Source organism: Budorcas taxicolor, chromosome 20, assembly GCF_023091745.1.
Source record: "Budorcas taxicolor isolate Tak-1 chromosome 20, Takin1.1, whole genome shotgun sequence".
Classification (NCBI taxonomy): Eukaryota; Metazoa; Chordata; class Mammalia; order Artiodactyla; family Bovidae; genus Budorcas; species Budorcas taxicolor.
The window spans coordinates 42,847,780-42,865,100 of record NC_068929.1 but is presented as its reverse complement, the minus strand read 5'-3'; the positions used below and the strand labels follow the sequence as shown (position 1 = coordinate 42,865,100).

Sequence of the window (17,321 nt, the reverse complement as noted above, 5' to 3'; positions counted from 1 at the left end):
TAAAGATATGATTAAGATAAATGAGACTATATGGGTGTGACTGGTGTCCTTATAAAAAGACATTAGACAAAGACATGCAAAGAGGAAGGGCTCGTAAACACAAAGGGAGAAGGAAGCCATCTACAACCAGGGAGAGAGGCCTTAGTTCAGTTCAGTCACTCAGTCATGTCTGACTCTTTGAGACCCCATGGACTGCAGCATGCCAGACTTCCCTGTCCATCACCAACTCCCGGAGCTTACTCAAACTCACGTCCATTGAATTGGTGATGCCATCCAACCATCTCATCCTCTGTCGTCCCCTTCTCCTCCTGCCTTCAGTCTTTCCAGCATCAGGGTCTTTTCCAATGAGCCAGCACTTCGCATCAGGTGGACGAAGTATTGGAGTTTCAGCTCCAGCATCAGTCCATCCAGTGAATATTCAGGACTGATTTCCTTTAGGATGGACTGGTTTGATCTCCTTGCAGTCCAAGAGGCCTCAGAATAAATCAGAATTGGCTTTGCTGTTACCGCTGTCTTGGACTTCTAGCACCCAGAACGGTGAGGATACAGATTTCTGTTGCATAAGCCACCAGAAGTGACACTTGGTTACACAGTCCTAGCAAACCAGCAGAGGAGGCCTTGGAAGGTCCCTCTCTCTTCCTGGTTCCACTCCTGGACCGTCACTAGGGACCCCTCTGATTCCTGTGTTGCAAGTTCTGCGTTGTTGCTTTTCTGTCTGGGACTCGGCCTCTCTCTGCCCTCTTCACCCTGCAATCCGCTCTGTTAGACAGAATCCAAGACAGCTTACTACTCTTCCATGAATTGCCTATGTCTGGTTTACAGGAGACAGACATCTGTGCACAGATAAACTTTAGCATCAGGCTGATCACAGCCCAGCAGCTACCATGCCTTCATTCCCACCCTTAGAACTTAGGCCAGTTTCTCTCCAAACTTGTAGATTTTCCAGGCAAGGATCAGACCCCTGTCCAGTCTCTCTAAGTGGTCCTGTGGGCCTTTCTCATTGAGTAGGCCTGGTGGGAATCATCGCATCATTCCTTCCCAAGAAAGCTGCTGCTGCCACTAAGTCGCTTCAGTCGTGTCCGATTCTGTGCAACCCCATAGACTGCAGCCCACCAGGCTCCCCCATCCCTGGGCTTCTCCAGGCAAGAATACTGGAGTGGAGAAAGAACCTCCCCCAATCTCCATGTGCTGTAACCCATTTAAACCCTGGATGTGAGTGAGTGTTCAAGAGTCCTGTTACCAGTTTTTAGCTAAATCCTTTGAAATTGTGCATCTTAGACTGGCCGCAATGAAATGTTGTATCTTTGTGCTTCCAATTTGATACCCAGTGCTTGTTCAGGTGGTACTGAGTGGTAAAGAACCTGCCTGCCAATGTAGGGGAGACCCTGGGGTTCGATCCCTGGGTCAGGAAGATCCCCTGGAGGAGGGCACGGCAACCCACTCCAGTATTCTTGCCTGGGAAATCCCATGGACACAGGAGCCTGGCAGGCTACAGTCCATAGGTTCACACAGACTCGGACAGGACTGAAGCGACTTAGCGTGATCGCTTGTTCACCCATCCTTTCTCTCAGCCTCAGTGAACTTCTGCTGAGTGTGGACCATGGAGAAAGTCCTGCTGAGGTCAGAGATGAACATCTGGGCGTTGCTCACTTCAGTTTAGTCACTCAGTCATGTCCGACTCTCTGTGACCCCAGGGACTGCAGCTCGCCAGGCTTCCCTGTCCTTCACCGTCTCCTGGAGCTTGCCCAAACTCATGTCCACAGAGTCGGTGATGCCATCCAACCATCTCATCCTCTGTTGTCCCTGTCTCCTCCTGCCTTCAACCTTTCCCTGTGTCAGGGTCTTTTCCAGTGAGTCAGTTCTTCGCATCAGGTGGGCACAGTATTAGAGCTTCAGCTTTAGCATCAGGTGCAGCTAGGATGTCAGAGAAGGCAATGGCACCCCACTCCAGTACTCTTGCCTGGAAAATCCCATAGGCGGAGGAGCCTGGTAGGCTGTAGTCTAGGGGGTCGCTAAGAGTTGGACACGACTGAGCGACTTCACTTTCATTTTCCTGCATTGGAGAAGGAAATGGCAACCCACTCCAGTGTTCTTTCCTGGAGAATCCCAGGGATGGGGGAGCCTGGTGGGCTGCCATCTATGGGGTCGCACAGAGTCAGACATGACTGAAGTGACTTAGCAGCTAGGATGTACTTTTTCCTTGTTGAGAAGTTCCCTACCTGGAAGTGGTAGAATCTCATGCAAAAATAATAGATCAGGCACGCAGATCTGGAGGAGCCTTTGGCCTGCTTTGCATCAGGCTGATAAGATCTCTGTCCTAAGCACTTGCCCCCTGGGGTTTTAGCAGCTGGTCCTTGCTTTCTGTTGACTCTTGCATTCCATTATTCAAATGGTCAGCTCCCTAGGCTATGCTCAGCTTGTGATTAGGGAGATGCTGCAGGAGGTGCACAGCTTAGAGAGGAGAGGGGGCCAGAGGGAACAAAGAAGAGCAACCAGATAAGATTCATAGGCCAAATGAGATGGTGGTTTGGGGTTTTTGAAAACTTAGTGCTTTCATATCTACATGTGAAAACTGATCATGGCATTTACTTAATCGCATTGCAGCTAACCCAGTCCATTTAGGACCATAAAAAGCCTTGCTGAGGTCAAAGATGAAGTCTACAGTCTACCCAGGCACCTAACCTGTATCTCTGTCCTACACATTCCTTCAGGAAACATTTATTGATTTTTATACCAATGGCTGCTGCTGCTGCTGCTGCTAAGTCACTTCAGTCATGTCTGACTCTGTGCCACCCCATAGATGGCAGCCCACCAGGCTCCCCCGTCCCTGGGATTCTCCAGGCAAGAACACTGGAGTGGGTTGCCATTTCCTTCTCCAATGCATGGAAGTGAAAAGTGAAAGTGAAGTCGCTCAGTCGTGTCTGACTCTTTGTGACCCCACAGACTGCAGCCTACCAGGCTCCTTCATCCATGGGATTTTCCAGGCAAGAGTACTGGAGTGGGTTGCCATTGCCTTCTCCGATGGCTAGCACCCAGGTAATAAGCAAAATGAAAACTCTACCCTGAAAATCCTTCATTCCAATGTAAATAGCCTGAGAGGTACATTTTCAAATTTGCCAGAAAAACTGGTAATAGGGACTTTTGAACCCCTTGCTTACATCCAGGGTCTAAAAGGGTCAGGGAATGGAGACTGAGGGAGAGTCTTCAGAGAGTTTGCATCACTTCCCACCATGCCTGCTCAGCCTCCCGAGAGAAGCTTCAAGGACAGCTGGCAGAGTTTGGACGGGGGTTTGACCTTCACCTGGGATGGCTGTGCCCTGTCTTGTCAGAAAGGCCCGACGAGGAGGCCTCTTCTCATCAGCTTGCCCAGATCCTGAGTTCCCTTTTAGAGACACTCAGACCCCTACCTCTCTGATTTTTCCTAGCCCTCAGAGATTTCCATCCAGGAGGCAGTCTTAAAGCAGCTTCTGCCCCCAGGGGCAGTTTAGATGGCAGGACAGGCTCTCTCGTCAGGGACTTCTTTATCTGGGGAGACCTTTTACAGCATGTATTTGTTTTGCCGCCTTGAGTGTTTATACAGCTTTGGGTTAAAATTCCATTTGCTGGAGAGAGATGATTGTAGAAGCAGGTACTCAGGGAGAAGAGGTGGATGCTGAGCAAGAGAGAAGTGTTTTGATTTCAGTGTCATCTCCAGTGCTTTGGATTTTAAGTCTCATGTACTTTTCACTTGGAAGAAAAATTCTTGAAGCCTGTCTGGGGGTGCACATTTAGTGTTCTGGTGTTGCTGAAGATTCCGAGGAAGTATCTCACATTCCATGACGGAGGGATTAGTTAGAGCAAGGACATTGTTATTCACTCAGGTCCTCTGGTGCTACGGTGACTCAGAGGGAACTGTTTTAAACCACTGCCCTTGAATCCTAGGGTATGGCATCTTGGATGCTAAATATATCCCTGTGATTCAGGAAAAGGTACATGTGTGTATAGCTGCCATTTGCCTCTATGAGTTATTGTTTCTTAGTGGCCATGGTAACCAGCTAATTTCTCTCTTAGCTTTTAATGTAGAATGTTCCCCTCTCATCCACCCACAATATTTTGAAAGATTCCATCAATGTTCAGAAATAATGATCTATAATATCTACTTATGCAGTGTCTGTAAATTATTTTTAATGAAAGTGTCAATTATAAGGATGATTAGGTGGTATGATAGGTATAGAACAGTGGTTCCCAATCTCATTGAGCATCCAAGTCACCTGGTGAGTTAAAAAAAAAATTACAAGAGACTTCCTTTGCAGTCCAGTGGTTAAGACTCTGTTACTTCCAGTGCAGGAGGTGTGAGTTCAATCCCTGGTCAGGGAGCTAAGATCCTACATGCTGTGGACCATGACCAAAAAACAAACAAAGAAAAAAACCTGATTCTGAGCCTCACTTCTGATTACAGAATCCAAATACCTTGCTGGGGCTCCAAGGGAGCTGTTAGGTGCTGACCTAATTGTCAGCATTGTCTTATGAAATAACCTTTGGGTCACATGTAGGGGTGGAAGTGGGGGTGAGTGGGAGGAGTGGTTTGGCGATAGAAGAGAGGAACTTTTTTCCTCTCTTTTCCTCATGATTACATTTCGGTTGGAGATGGCTTGTGGTCGAGAAATAGCTAAAGAGAATTTAGGAGCAAGGAACCTTTTAGCGCTAAGGGCATTGCTTAATTAACCTTTGTTCCTTCAAAATTCATTTTCAGCCAATCCAGAGGTTCTCAACCTGAAATTTTCCTAGCTCTACAGATTGAAGGTAATGAAGATTATTAAACTATTAAAAAAAAAAAGTTAAAGAATTAACATCTTTGTTGAGATAAGTCACATCCTATTAAATTTACCCATTTGAATGGTACAGTCGATTGGTTTTTGGTGTGTTCACAGGTTGTACAGCTATCATAGCAATAAATGTAGAACATTTTCATCACCCCAAAAGGAAAATTCTACATCTGTTATGTCATTTTTAATGTTCAAAGAAGTTAACTTATTAGTTCACAGTATAGCTCTATAGGCTAACATCAAGGCTTTTTGATTCAGGCTAGAAATTCTATTTGATAAGGGTAGTTCATGTTAAGCTTTGGTTGAGAGTTACATTATTTTTAAAGGGAAAATGGATTAACAAACCCTGCTTGTTGAATCTAGTCTTTCAGTTGAGAGGGCAACAGTCTGTGCCTCCCTGCCCTATTCCATCCTTACTGATGGAGTGACATCACATGGTAACTGGCAATGAAGCAATGCTTGGTGATTTATTTTGGGTTGAGCATGGAGTAAACTGACCAATATTTCTGCTCAGTGGGTAGACAGGCTTTTTTTCCTGCTTGAAATGAGAGAATTTGATTCAAATACCTTTTCCTGTATATGTGAAACATGCCCTTCTCTTTCTGAACCATCCAGATTAGACTCCCATGCAGCTAATTCAGCTTTATCACAGCTCTTTTGACCTAAGCACCTAGTTACTTTTCCAAGGACTGCTCTTAGTGTGGCTTCACTAATTTGATAGATGTCAGTTTATCCAGTCTGGGCTTTGGAAGTTTGAATCTGGGAACTGGAGCTGAAAGATTCCAGCTGACCCAAGGAAGGCAAGTCATGATTGACTCTTGGGTCCTCTTGGGGAAGAGGGGGCTACTGAGGCAAAGGGAGCCCAGGTGACTTCCCAAAAGTCCTGGTTTCCAGGATTAGGTCCTGGAGTAAAGTCCTTTTACCAATTCCTGGAAAGCAGTGGTATGTTACTAACTTTAATTATCCCCAGCTACAGTTCTTGTTTCTAGTTACTATTTTGTGGGTTTCCAAACCTTTTTACCCTTGACCCCCATCTCTGTCAGCCCAGAGTTATACCCTTGGACCACCCAGCTCTCAAACACCCAAAGCTTCAGGAAAACATTCATTTTCACAGCTAATACCTCCCCCTGGAAGTTTTTGGAATTACTTGCTTTATTTATTTAATCCTCTTTAAATGAGCCTTTGCATACTTCTCACTGCCATTCTGAGGGGTGAGGGGGAGACAAAGACAAACACAGCAAGCCACTAGCGCCCACACCCATGAAACACGCTCCCCCACCTCCGGCCCTAAGCGCCCCACGACCTCAAACAAAAACTTGACCCAGCTTTGCCTGAGACATTGTGTTCTTGCCTGAAAGAATGCTCTGGGTGGTTCCACCTTGGTGGTTAACACAGTTTGTGGGTTATCCAAGGCTGGGTTTCTCTTTGCTTCTTTTCCTGGTGCATGGATTTGTCCTGTTTTCTTGGTTATTAGCACTTCACCCGGAGAGTGGAAGGAATTGAACTTCAAGGGCAATTTCCATCTTCTAGCTGCATTTGGTGGAGAACATGAGCCGGTGTCAGGTTGGGAACTTCTGCTTATCATGGTTTTCTACTTGGATTCATCAAAAGATGGTTGCTCTGACATAATGAAGGGCTGTTTCATAAACCAGCACAGCTTTGATAAGGATATTTCCAGTTCCACATACCTCATTTCTAACTTCTCAAACTTGTATGCCAGAGTCAACCAAGCAGACGCCTAGGCCCTGCCCTTGAGATTCAATTTCCAGGGAATTTTGCATTCAGCAAACTGTCCCCAGATTCTTCTGATTCAGGTTAAGTTGGGGGGCCACCTTCCAGAAGCACTGTCCTCAGAGTTTACACTTTGCCATTCAGGTATCAGCCCAGCCTTCTCTGTGGTTTTAAGTACATGGTAATTAACAAGGTGTAATTACTGTGTGTGCGGTTTCCAAGGCAACAGACATTCTGTCACTCCTGCTGAGGCTGGGAAGATTGAAAGGGACCACAGGGAGGCCACAGGACTGGTGTGGCCTCCAGATTAATGTCATTGAGGTGTTTTGTGACCGGTCCAAAGGGCCCTGCTTAAGGGCAGCAGCAATAATGAAAGTCAAAAATTAACAAATTCGAAGCCAGGGAGCCACTGGACCACTTCTGGAGGTGGCAACAAAGACCTCAAGAGGAATGGGTCCAGCCATTCAGTTGCCTGCATTTCCTACCCCGCCCCCACTATGCCATCTGTTTCCTCAGATCAGTTTAGTCCAGAATAAAGATGGTGGATGAACATGATGACCTTGAAAGGCTTTTGAAAGGTAATGATCAACCTAGTCAACATCTGACCACCATTCCTTAGTCCTCAAATAGACGGGCCTGTTAATGTTCGCCTGTTCTCACTTTGTCAGCTGAGGCTTTGTCAGTTGAGTGCTTTCCACGTGCTGCGAACTTGCACATAGATTTTTCTGTCATTTTTTACCTAAACATACACTTTCCAGGTTTCAGGATGGAAGAGATCAAGTTCATGCCATGTTTTAGCCCAGGAGTTTACATTCAGGTTTTAGTTTTAAAGCTGTAGGGCAGTGGAAAAGGAATTCACCCATCAGTCCAACTTTGGTTCTGAATTTTATCATACAGAGGTGTGGGGAATGCAGACAGGTTTCTTTACTTTGAGGTTCCATCTCTCCCTCTGGAAAATGAGGGGCTCTGACTAGATCCATAGTCTTACCTTTTGAAGGGTGACAATGCCTTTGCAGAATCTGATGAAAATAGGAACTTTCTTCCCAGAAAAAAGTACAGGGACTTCTCTGGTGGTCCGGTCATGAAGACTTCACAATCCCAATGCAGGGGGCCTGGGTTTGATCCCCTAGTCGGGGAACTAGATCCTGCAGGATGCACCTAAGACTCACTACAGCCAATTAAACTTTTAAAAAAAGTACAGATACACTGTCACTCCAAAAATTTACCTTCATTTTCTAAAGGCACCACAGATCCCTCCTAAATGAGGTGGTTTCTTAAGACTTTTCGAGCTCCAGATTGGAATCACTGGGTCCCATGAGGACCTGGGGAGAGTCTTTCACTGTTTTGAGTGGCTTCCTGAGGAATGAGGTATTTGATGAGAGAGGTTTTGTTTTTTTTTGCATTTTTCCCTCATTGCCCTGTGTATCTATGAGGGGGGAAAAACACACTGAGAAAAATAAACAGGGAATGAATGGCATCTGGAATATGAGCTGCGCTTCAGTATGCTTCACTCCTGTGTCCCTTTCAGAGGAGGTGGAGGCTGTAACTGTACCGTGAAGGGGATGGAGAGGAGGGAGTTAGGCACTGAATTTTGTGCAGTGACAGGCCAGCCTTTACTTAAGCTTGTTCTACTTTGAATGAGGAGTTGTAAGAAAATGAAAAGTTTCAGTTAACTTGAAAATGTTGGATGCTTCAAAGGAGTATCACAAATGGGAAGAACATAACATTCTGTACCACTTCCCAGCCCTTAACCCTGACCACCTTCCTAACTCAAACCCAGACGATTACCCATGGCCCAAAGTCCTAGTACAGTTGGGAAAGAGTCACTGCAGTGTTTGTTTGGAAACCTTAAAGTGTGTGCGTGCGTGTGTGTGTGTGTGTTGCCCAGTCATGTCTGATTCTTTGTGACCCCATGGACTGTAGCTCACCAGGCTCCTCTGTCCATGGGATTCTCCAGGCAAGAATACTGGAGTGAGTTGCCATTCCCTTCTCAATGGGATCTTCCCAATTGAGGGATTGAACCTGGGTCCCCTGTATTATAGGCGGATTCTTTACGCTCTGAGCCAGGAAACCTTGATACTTAATTTCTTTTTTTCTCCTCCTGGCTAGGTGCTGAAGGTCTCCTCTAGAGCTGTGGAAGGCTGAATGGACTAAACATGAAGAGCTTGAAAGCCAAGTTCAGGAAGAGTGATGTAAGTACTTGTGACTCACGTCTGGCTGCAGAAACACCCTCCCTTGGACCTTGATGAGATGCTGGGTTAATCAACTACAGAAGTCAGACGTGCTCTGGGGCCCAGCTCCGCCTGGCTTTTGTGAATGATGTGTTCTTGCTGTTTGTGTATATAGCTTCTAAAAAGGACTTTTTTTTTTTTTTTTTTACTTCTGATGTCTGTGCCTTGTAGAGAAAGGACCAGTCAAATTAACATCTTAACAAAAAGAGTAAAATACCTCAGCATTTCTAAATCCCCCCAAATCTGACTCAGAATGTCATTTTTAGAGAGTGGTTAAGGAATTATGTGTTAACGTGGTTCATCTTGGGTGTTTAGGAAACTTAAATTCTGTTAAGGCTTTTGTGGTAAAACAGCAATATCTATTGCTGCCTGCACCTTTGTTCCCTCTTAATTCCTGGGGTTCTTCGTTATTTGTTATTCATCATACAAGCCTTTGGATTGGAGTAACCAGTGATGCTAAAGCTGAAACTCCAGTACTTTGGCCACCTCATGCAAACAGTTGACTCATTGGAAAAGACTCTGATGCTGGGAGGGATTGGGGGCAGGAGAAGAAGGGGATGACAGAGGATGAGATGGCTGGATGGCATCACCGACTCGATGGACGTGAGTTTGAGTGAACTCTGGGAGTTGGTGATGGACAGGGAGGCCTGGTGTGCTTCAATTTATGGGGTCACAAAGAGTCGGACATGACTGAGTGACTGAACTGAACTGAACCAGTGATGATGCCTGAGTTATGAGACAAAGTCTCCCAGAGGAGAAAATGGAGAAAAAGAACATAGCAGTGGGATTATATGTGATGCTATTATAACAGAAGGTCAGCTCATAAACTCTGCTGAGGCTCCAGTCTTGTACTAGCTGCTGCAGATACTTGGAGCAGAGTTGTTGAAGGGGAGAAATACATGGAAGGATGTTTGATGGAAGCTTAGCGATGTCACCCTCCTAATGGGCTTGCTTGGCTGTCATTTAACATTGGGTAATTAAAAGTAAACCTGGATTTTATTGCTTTGCTGTGAATTATATGACAGCTTGGCACAACCACATTTTTGCAACGAGTGGAGACCGTGTCTTACGGCTAGCATGTCACACACGCACATACACACACGAACACACATACCTCCTCTTGGCTGAAGCTTATCTCCTGAGGCTACATCATGACATGTAACTTACTGCCCTGATAAGCCCCAGACTGGAGGAGGTGCTTGTGGAATGATTGCAGAATCTTGTTATGCCAAAAGGAAGTTTGAGCTCTAAGGAGAAAGGTTTTTTGGGAAAAAGTGGACTTCGCTTCCTCGTTCTTCAGGTAATTTACCTAAGACTCAGAGAAAGTGACTTGGCTAAAGTTGTCCAGGTAACCTTTGGCTGGAGTGACAGCCTTGGTGATCTGACTTCCTTGACTTCTTGCCCTGCCCCTCCCCTGAGAAAACTCCCTTCAGTCTTCTCATTTGTTGGCCAAGGGATGCTTCAGCCTCTAGATCTCATTGGACTTTCAGTTAATAAGGAAAAGGCAGTTAAATGGAAAATGTTGCCCAGCCAGGCCGATTCGGGTTTGTAACTTGTGTGACCAGGTTCACAAATACCTTTTCCATTCCACTGGGCAGCTTCCATTTGTACAAGCTGAAATTGTTTTAGCAAAATTTAATCAATCTAGACTTCCATGATATATGAACAGGGGCAGGGGGGAAATAATAGGAGCATACACTTTCGATTTATAAACTGGTGGCTGTAGGGAGGGTATTGCTGGAATCTAGTTTTTTAAATAAAAACTGAAATATTTCCATGATTTAGGGGAAAAAAGTCACAGTAATAACACTATTAAAAGCTTCTGGAATTTGGCAGTTGAAAAGCTATGATTTTGGCAGTTAGTGCAAAGGGAAGAAATGTTAGAAGAGCAAGTTTGGGAGAGGAGAGCAAAAGAAATTGGTATTATGGGGCCAGATGGTATCAGATGGCTCCCCAGTTTCACCCCAAATTGCTTCCCAAAGCGTCATCCCTCCACTGCAAGATGGAGGGAATAAAAGCAGAAAAGAAAAACGTTTCAAAGCCCAGCTTGTTAATCAGCCGTCGGATAGTGAGAGCTCACCATTATGAAATATTTACTTTATGTCAGGTGCTGTGCCAAGCTCATTATGTGAACTTTGTTTAATCTTGCTGCAACCCTTATGTGGTAAGTATTATTGGCAGGCTCATTTTCCAGATGAAGAAACTGAGACCCAAGGAGCCCCAGTCCCTTGCCTGGGCCTGAGTTCTTCTAGCTCAGAGTTGTCAGTGTTTGTGCCCAAATAGCCTGATAACAGACCCCAGGTTTTGCAAAAGAGGAAATGTGGATGCAGGTCTGATTTTATGAAACAGCAATCCAGGCAGTAGGTTGGGAAAGCGACTTCAGACCTAGGTGTGTGGCCTTGGGCAAGTCTGTTCCCTTTCCTGAACCCCCAGGCTCCTCACCTGAAAACTGAAGATAGTATTATCTCATGCAGTTGTGAAGGTTAGGTGTTCTAATGCCTGTAAGGCACACATTTTAGGCCTGGCATTCTGGAGGTGCTTGGTATATCTTCCTACCTCTTTCTTAATCACAGACATCCATGCTGGAGTTGAGAGGACTTCAGCTATATGGTTGGCAGACAGGTTCAGACTCAACACAAGCTTTACTTGGGAAGGTTACTACCTCTTGCTCGGGCTTTGTAAGTCATCTTCAGAGCACAAACCTGGGCAGTGAGGGCCTCCTCTCTCTCACAACACGTATTTCTCCCTTTAAGCAGTAGATTTTAGATGAAAATGATATCAGTGTGATTTTAACACCAAAGAAGCAGCTTGTTCTCTCTTATTCTCTGTGTAACCACTGGGAATTTTTACTTGTGTCTAAAATTTAAAATAGTCAAACAGGACAGACTGCCAAGTGATATTTTTGTTGGTGCAAACTTTATTTCATATGTGAAATCTTTTACTGATTGATTCTGAATGTTTTTAAAGTTGAAAATTATTATTGAAAAAATAAAGATGGAAATTCACTACTGATGACCTTCCTTTGAAAAGTAATTGGAGATGAGATGTAAATTGTCATGTAAAAGCATCTTAAAAGGCAAAAAAAAAGTGAAAGTCGCTCAGTTGTGTCCAACTCTTTGTGACCCCCCTATGCAGACCATGGAATTCTCCAGGCCAGAATACTGGAGTGGGTCGCCTTTCCCTTCTCCAGGGGATCTTCCCAACTCAGGGATCGAACCCAGGTCTCCCATATTGCAGGTGGATTCTTTACCAGCTGAGCCACCAGGGAAGCCCAAGAATACTGGAGTGGGTAGCCTATCCCTTCTCCAGTGGATCTTCCTGACCCAGGAATCAAACTCAGGTCTCCTACATTGGAGGCAGATTCTTTACCAACTGAGCTATCAGGAAAGTAAAAAAAAAAAAGAAAGAAAAGAAAATTATTATGTAGAAATTGCTAATTGAAAGTAAAGAATGAGTCAATAATATAATTATGGTTTATAAAAAAAAGCAAACACAATGAAAAGTAGGCAGAAAAGCCTATGTGGTCTGGAGGGCAAAATAAACTGGTAACTGAGTTGCTATTTCTTGGGAGGGACCCAGAACTGGGAGTGGGTTGGTGATGGGGTTGAGGGGTTGGGGGGGGATTTTGTTTTTCATTGGGTGCTTTAGGCTTTCATTTTTTGGTATATGTGTATGCATCCCCATGTATCACTTGTTACAAGAAAAACAAGTTCTAAGCTGTTTACATTCAGTTCAATGAGCCAAACTGTAATCTTCTTTACCCGAAGTGAGTGGTCTCTCTTAGAGAATAACCCTAAACCCACCCATCAAATTTGCCTGCTAGTCTTTGTGGGAGGCTGAAAGAAGGAGAAAGAAAGGGCCCTTTGTGTTTCTGGCGGGTAGGAGGAAGAGGGACAGCAGATCATGTTCGTTCTCTCGTAAAGAGAAGGCAGGTGACCCTCGGGCATGATCACATTTCAGCCAACCTGTGTCTGGGAGGTCTTGCAGCCAAATGAGTTTGTGACCATTGAGGGCAAAACCCAGGAGTGAGAAAGGATAAGTGTGGCCCAGAGGAGCCCCCGTGGATGCCTTTAAGGTCATTGTGCTGCACTAGGACCATCAGGCAGACAGAGATTTCTTCTGAGCATCCTTTCCAGAATGCTTGACTCAGGCGGCTGAGTTTCTGTGCATGACCTAGGGGAAGGACCTAGCCTGTTTCTTTGGGCTGTGGTTAGATACCATCCTTGTCTAGTGGCTTCCATCCCTAAACTTAGTAGGGAGCCTGCAGGTAACCCAGAGAGGCCAAAGAAAGTCATGGAGCTTAACAAAAGTTCCCCTAATGTAGGTGACATGTTCCAATTCCTTTGGTCATCTTTGAACTGGGGTTAGGTACTGGAAGGGATACTGGAGAAATATGCGGGATGCTGATTGTTCGGAAGAAACTCAAAAACCCACGTGGGAGGAGAAAAACTACACACAGGCAATAACTAAGACAAAATACAAATCCTATAGAATATAGATATTAATAGGATATCCAGGATGATATAACCAGTTGTTAAATTAGGAGACCTGAATGATAAATGCTATAGATTTTCAGAGAGGAGTGAATCACTGGAAATGGGAAAATTGGTAGGAGGTTTATGGAGCTGAAGCTTCTAGGCCTCAGGGAGGCATAGGATTGGAAGGATGGTTAGGAGAGGAGGAGAGGGTAATGCTGGCTAGCAAGTCGTAAGGCTCACTGGGTAGACTCGCTTTCCAAAAATAGCCCTTGACCTGCGCAAAAGTGACATTGAGGAGCCCAAGAGAATGCCCATGGCATGGCTCTGAGTCTTTGCATAAGAACACTGTAAATTTTTCATTCTAGTCTGAAAAATGGATGTACTTGACTTTTTATGCTTGTAAAAGTAAGTACAGGGTTCTAAATCATCATTATTCATTTCTTTTATGACTAGTTTGAAAGTAGCTTCTTTACCTCTTTAAATATTTGCAGCAACCAGTACGTGGTTCCACTTGGAAAAATGAGCTGTCATCATGAGAAATGAAGCCAAGAAGGTTGGGATTTCCCTTTGCTAATAAAATGCTCAGGCTTCTGGAATTTCTTTGTAAATGCCAATTTTTAGTGCCTTGAGTTGAAATGGAGGTTGAGGGATGTGGAAAAAGGGTTGAAAGATCTTTGTAACAAATCTTGAACTGCCTCTCCAACATGATTGAGGCCTTCAGAGTTTACTTTGTGGGTGTGTGCTTAATTTTATGAAAGATTTGTTCCCAATTATGTTTTCCACTGTAACAGGGAAGCAGTGGACATGCCGTTTAGGGGGGGAAAAAAGGCATCCAGTTTGAAATGGCTGTGTCCATGAAAGATTAAATTAATGGTATTTCTTTATGGAGCAGCTACTAATGATGGCAGCTTTCAGCCAAAGAATGCGCACACCCCATGAATCTTGAGGAACCAGACACATCCTGCTTAGTCAGGAGTTTGAATTTGTTGCCTGTTGAGAGAGTGGCTCTTGTGAAGGTCGATAATCGGCATCTCTGCCAAGGTATGTTTTTCAAGTTTTTAGTTGTTTATAAGAAGTTTTTACAGATGCCCATGCCTCCCTCCCTGACCTCACATGCAAAAAAAAAAAAAAAAAGTTTTTAAAATCCAAGCCTCTTTTGACAGAGGAACCTTGGCTAAATCTATTGTAAAGCTTAGCCTCTTTTTTTTTCCCCCATAGATTTAAAAATACATCAGAGGTGACCTTTTGGGGAAGAGGCCTGAGTCTCTTGTAAACTTGAGCAGAGAATGTGTCAGGCTACATAGTTTCCAGGTCCTGTCAGCCCATCTTAGTGAGGAATCTGCTGCTGCCTGATTTTACCTTGTATTAATTTCCTGGGGTAGGAGTGGGGGGAGTGAAAGTCTACCCCTCAGTCGTCTGAATCTTTTGCAACCCCATGAACTGCAGCCCGCCAGGCTCCTCTGTCCATGGGATTTTGCAGACAAGAATACTGGAGTGGGTTGCCATTCCCTACTCCAGGGGATCTTCCGGACCATGGGATCAAACTCCTGTCTCCAGCATTGGCAGGTGGATTCTTTACCACTGAGCCATGAGGGAAACCCATTAGTTACCTCGACTTGCTGTGAACATGCCTCGAGTGGCTTATACAACAGCAGTGTATTATCTCACAGTTCTGGTGACTAGAAGTTTGAGATCAAGGTGTTGGTGGGGTTGCTTCTTCCCTCTTGAGGGCTGTGAAGGTGAATCTGATCCGTGTCTTTCTCAGCTTTGTTTGGTGTTTTTCCTGACAGGCATTGAGATGCATCACCTTGATCTCTACCTTCATCTTCAGATGGCGATCGCTCTACTTGTCTCTGTCTCTGTTCAAATTCTCCTTTTCATAAGAAAACCTTATTGGATTAGGGCCCACCCTAAGGACCTCATTTTAACTTGATGACCTTTGTAAAGACCCTGTCTCCAGATGAGGTCATATTCTGAGTACTTAAAGACTTCAACTGATCAATTTCACAAGCTGTGTGTCAGGCGTGGGGCTCACAGTTCAACCCCAAACATGCCTCCATCCTTTTCTGTCCTAGAACAGATGCTCCAAAGCCCTAGCACCCACAACCGAGCACGTGTGCTCATAAGCTTTAGCTTCACAGTTTCTTCATCTTTTGGACTGTACATATTCAGTGTCTAATAAAGTGAGGCTGGAGTATCACAGTTTTTTGATGGGTGTTGGTGCCTAATTTTGTTGTTCAGTTGCTAAGTCGCTTCCGACTCTTGGTGATTTCATGGACTGCGTCACGCCAGGCTCCTCTGTCCTCCACTGTCTCCTGCAGTTTGCTCAAATTCATGTTTATTGAGTCAGTGATGCTATCTAACCATTTCATTCTCTGCCGCCCCCTTCTTTTGCCTTCAACCTTTCCCAGCATTAGGATCTTTTCCAGTGAGTTGACTCTTTGGATCAGATGGCCGTATCTTCTGAATGGTCATATCTCTTTGCCTTCCCTACTGTCCATGGAGTTCTCTAGGCAAGAATACTGGAGTGGTTTGCCATTCCCTCCTCCAGTGGACCACGTTTTGTCAGAACTCATCACTGTGACCTGTGTGTCTTGAATGGCCCTGCACAGCATTGCTTATAGCTTCACTGAGTTGCAGAAGCCCCTTAGCCATGACAAGGCTGTGATCCATGAAGGGGCAGTGCCTAAACATAATGTTAATCTAAAGAATAAATACAGTCACACGAGTAAACATGTATTGATCACTGACCTCCTACAAGAGAAATTAGAAGAGTTCCCATTGATTGAATGCTTGCCACGTGCTAGGCACTGTACCAAAACCCTTCACGTGCTTACAAAATTGTATCCAATAAAGACCATTGCTGTTTACAGAGAGAAGTTGAGAGAAGTTAAGTAACTTGGGTAAAGTTGCACATTTGATAAATGGCAGAGAGATCTGAATCCTGGTTTCTCTTGATGCCAGAGCAATAGCTATACACAGTTGTTGACACAGGGCATTCCCTTTAAGTTTCAAAGCTGCAGACTGCAGAAGGTGAATTTTGCTCCAATGGTCTAAGCAATAAAGACCCATGGATTGATTTTGTCATTATCAGCGCTCGCCACTGATGGTGGCAAAGCTCACCAATAGTGTCATTCCCCGGGCAGAGGAGGCTCTGGGTTGCTTTGTGGGAGGCAGATGCTCTTGAAACTGAACTTTCGAAGCAAAAGAGAACAGATGCTGCTCTTCCTCTGTAGTTCAGCAAAACTAATTCTAATTCTAAATGGAAGCCCTATTACTGGCTAACTAGACCACAGCCTCATTCTAGTTGTTGTTCAATCACCCAGTTGTGTCTGACTTTTTGAGACCCCATGGACTGCAGCATGCCGGGCCTCCCTGTCCTTCACCATCTCCCGAAGTTTGCCCAAGTTCATGTCCATTGCATTGGTGATGCCATCTAGCCATCTCATCCTCTGATGCCCTCTTCTCTTTCTGGCCTCAATCTTTCCCAGCAACAGGGCCTTTTCCAATGAGTTAGCTGTTCACATCAGATGACCAAAATACTGGAGCTTCAGCTTCAGGATTAGTCCTTCTAATGAGTATTCAGGGTTGATTTCCCTTAAGATTGACTGGTTTGATCTCCTTGCTGTCCAAGAGACTCTCAGGAGTCTTCTCCAGCACCATTGTTCGAAGGCATCAATTCTTTGGTGCACTGCCTTCTTTACAGTCCAGTTCTCACAACTGTACATGATCACTGTGAAGACTATAGCCTTGGCTATACAGATCCAGAAAAACATCTATTTCTGCTTTATTGACTATGCCAAAGCCTTTGACTGTATGGATCACCACAAACTGTGGAAAATTCTTAAAGAGATGGAACTACCAGACCACCTGACCTGCCTCTTGAGAAATCTGTGTGCAAGTCAAGAAGCAACAGTTAGAACTGGACATGGAACAACAGACTGGTTCCAAATAGGGAAAGGAGTACATCAAGGCTGTATATTGTCACCTTGCTTATTTAACTTATATGCAGAGTATATCATGAGAAACACTGGACTGGAGGAAGCACAAGCTGGAATCAAGATTGCCAGGAGAAA

The 17,321-nt window shown here is 44.7% G+C and overlaps 1 protein-coding gene across 1 annotated transcript in view; it reads left to right on the top strand.

Annotated features, from left to right (window-relative positions):
• Positions 1-8,644: 8,644 nt before the first annotated feature.
• The window catches only part of RAI14 (retinoic acid induced 14), a 131,524-nt gene continuing 122,847 nt past the window's right edge, over positions 8,645-17,321 (top strand). Inside the window, exon 1 of the mRNA XM_052659144.1 lies at positions 8,645-8,728. Within this exon, the coding sequence (XP_052515104.1) occupies positions 8,693-8,728 (36 nt within the window). The 5' untranslated portion in view covers positions 8,645-8,692. The remainder of the gene's footprint in view (positions 8,729-17,321) is intronic.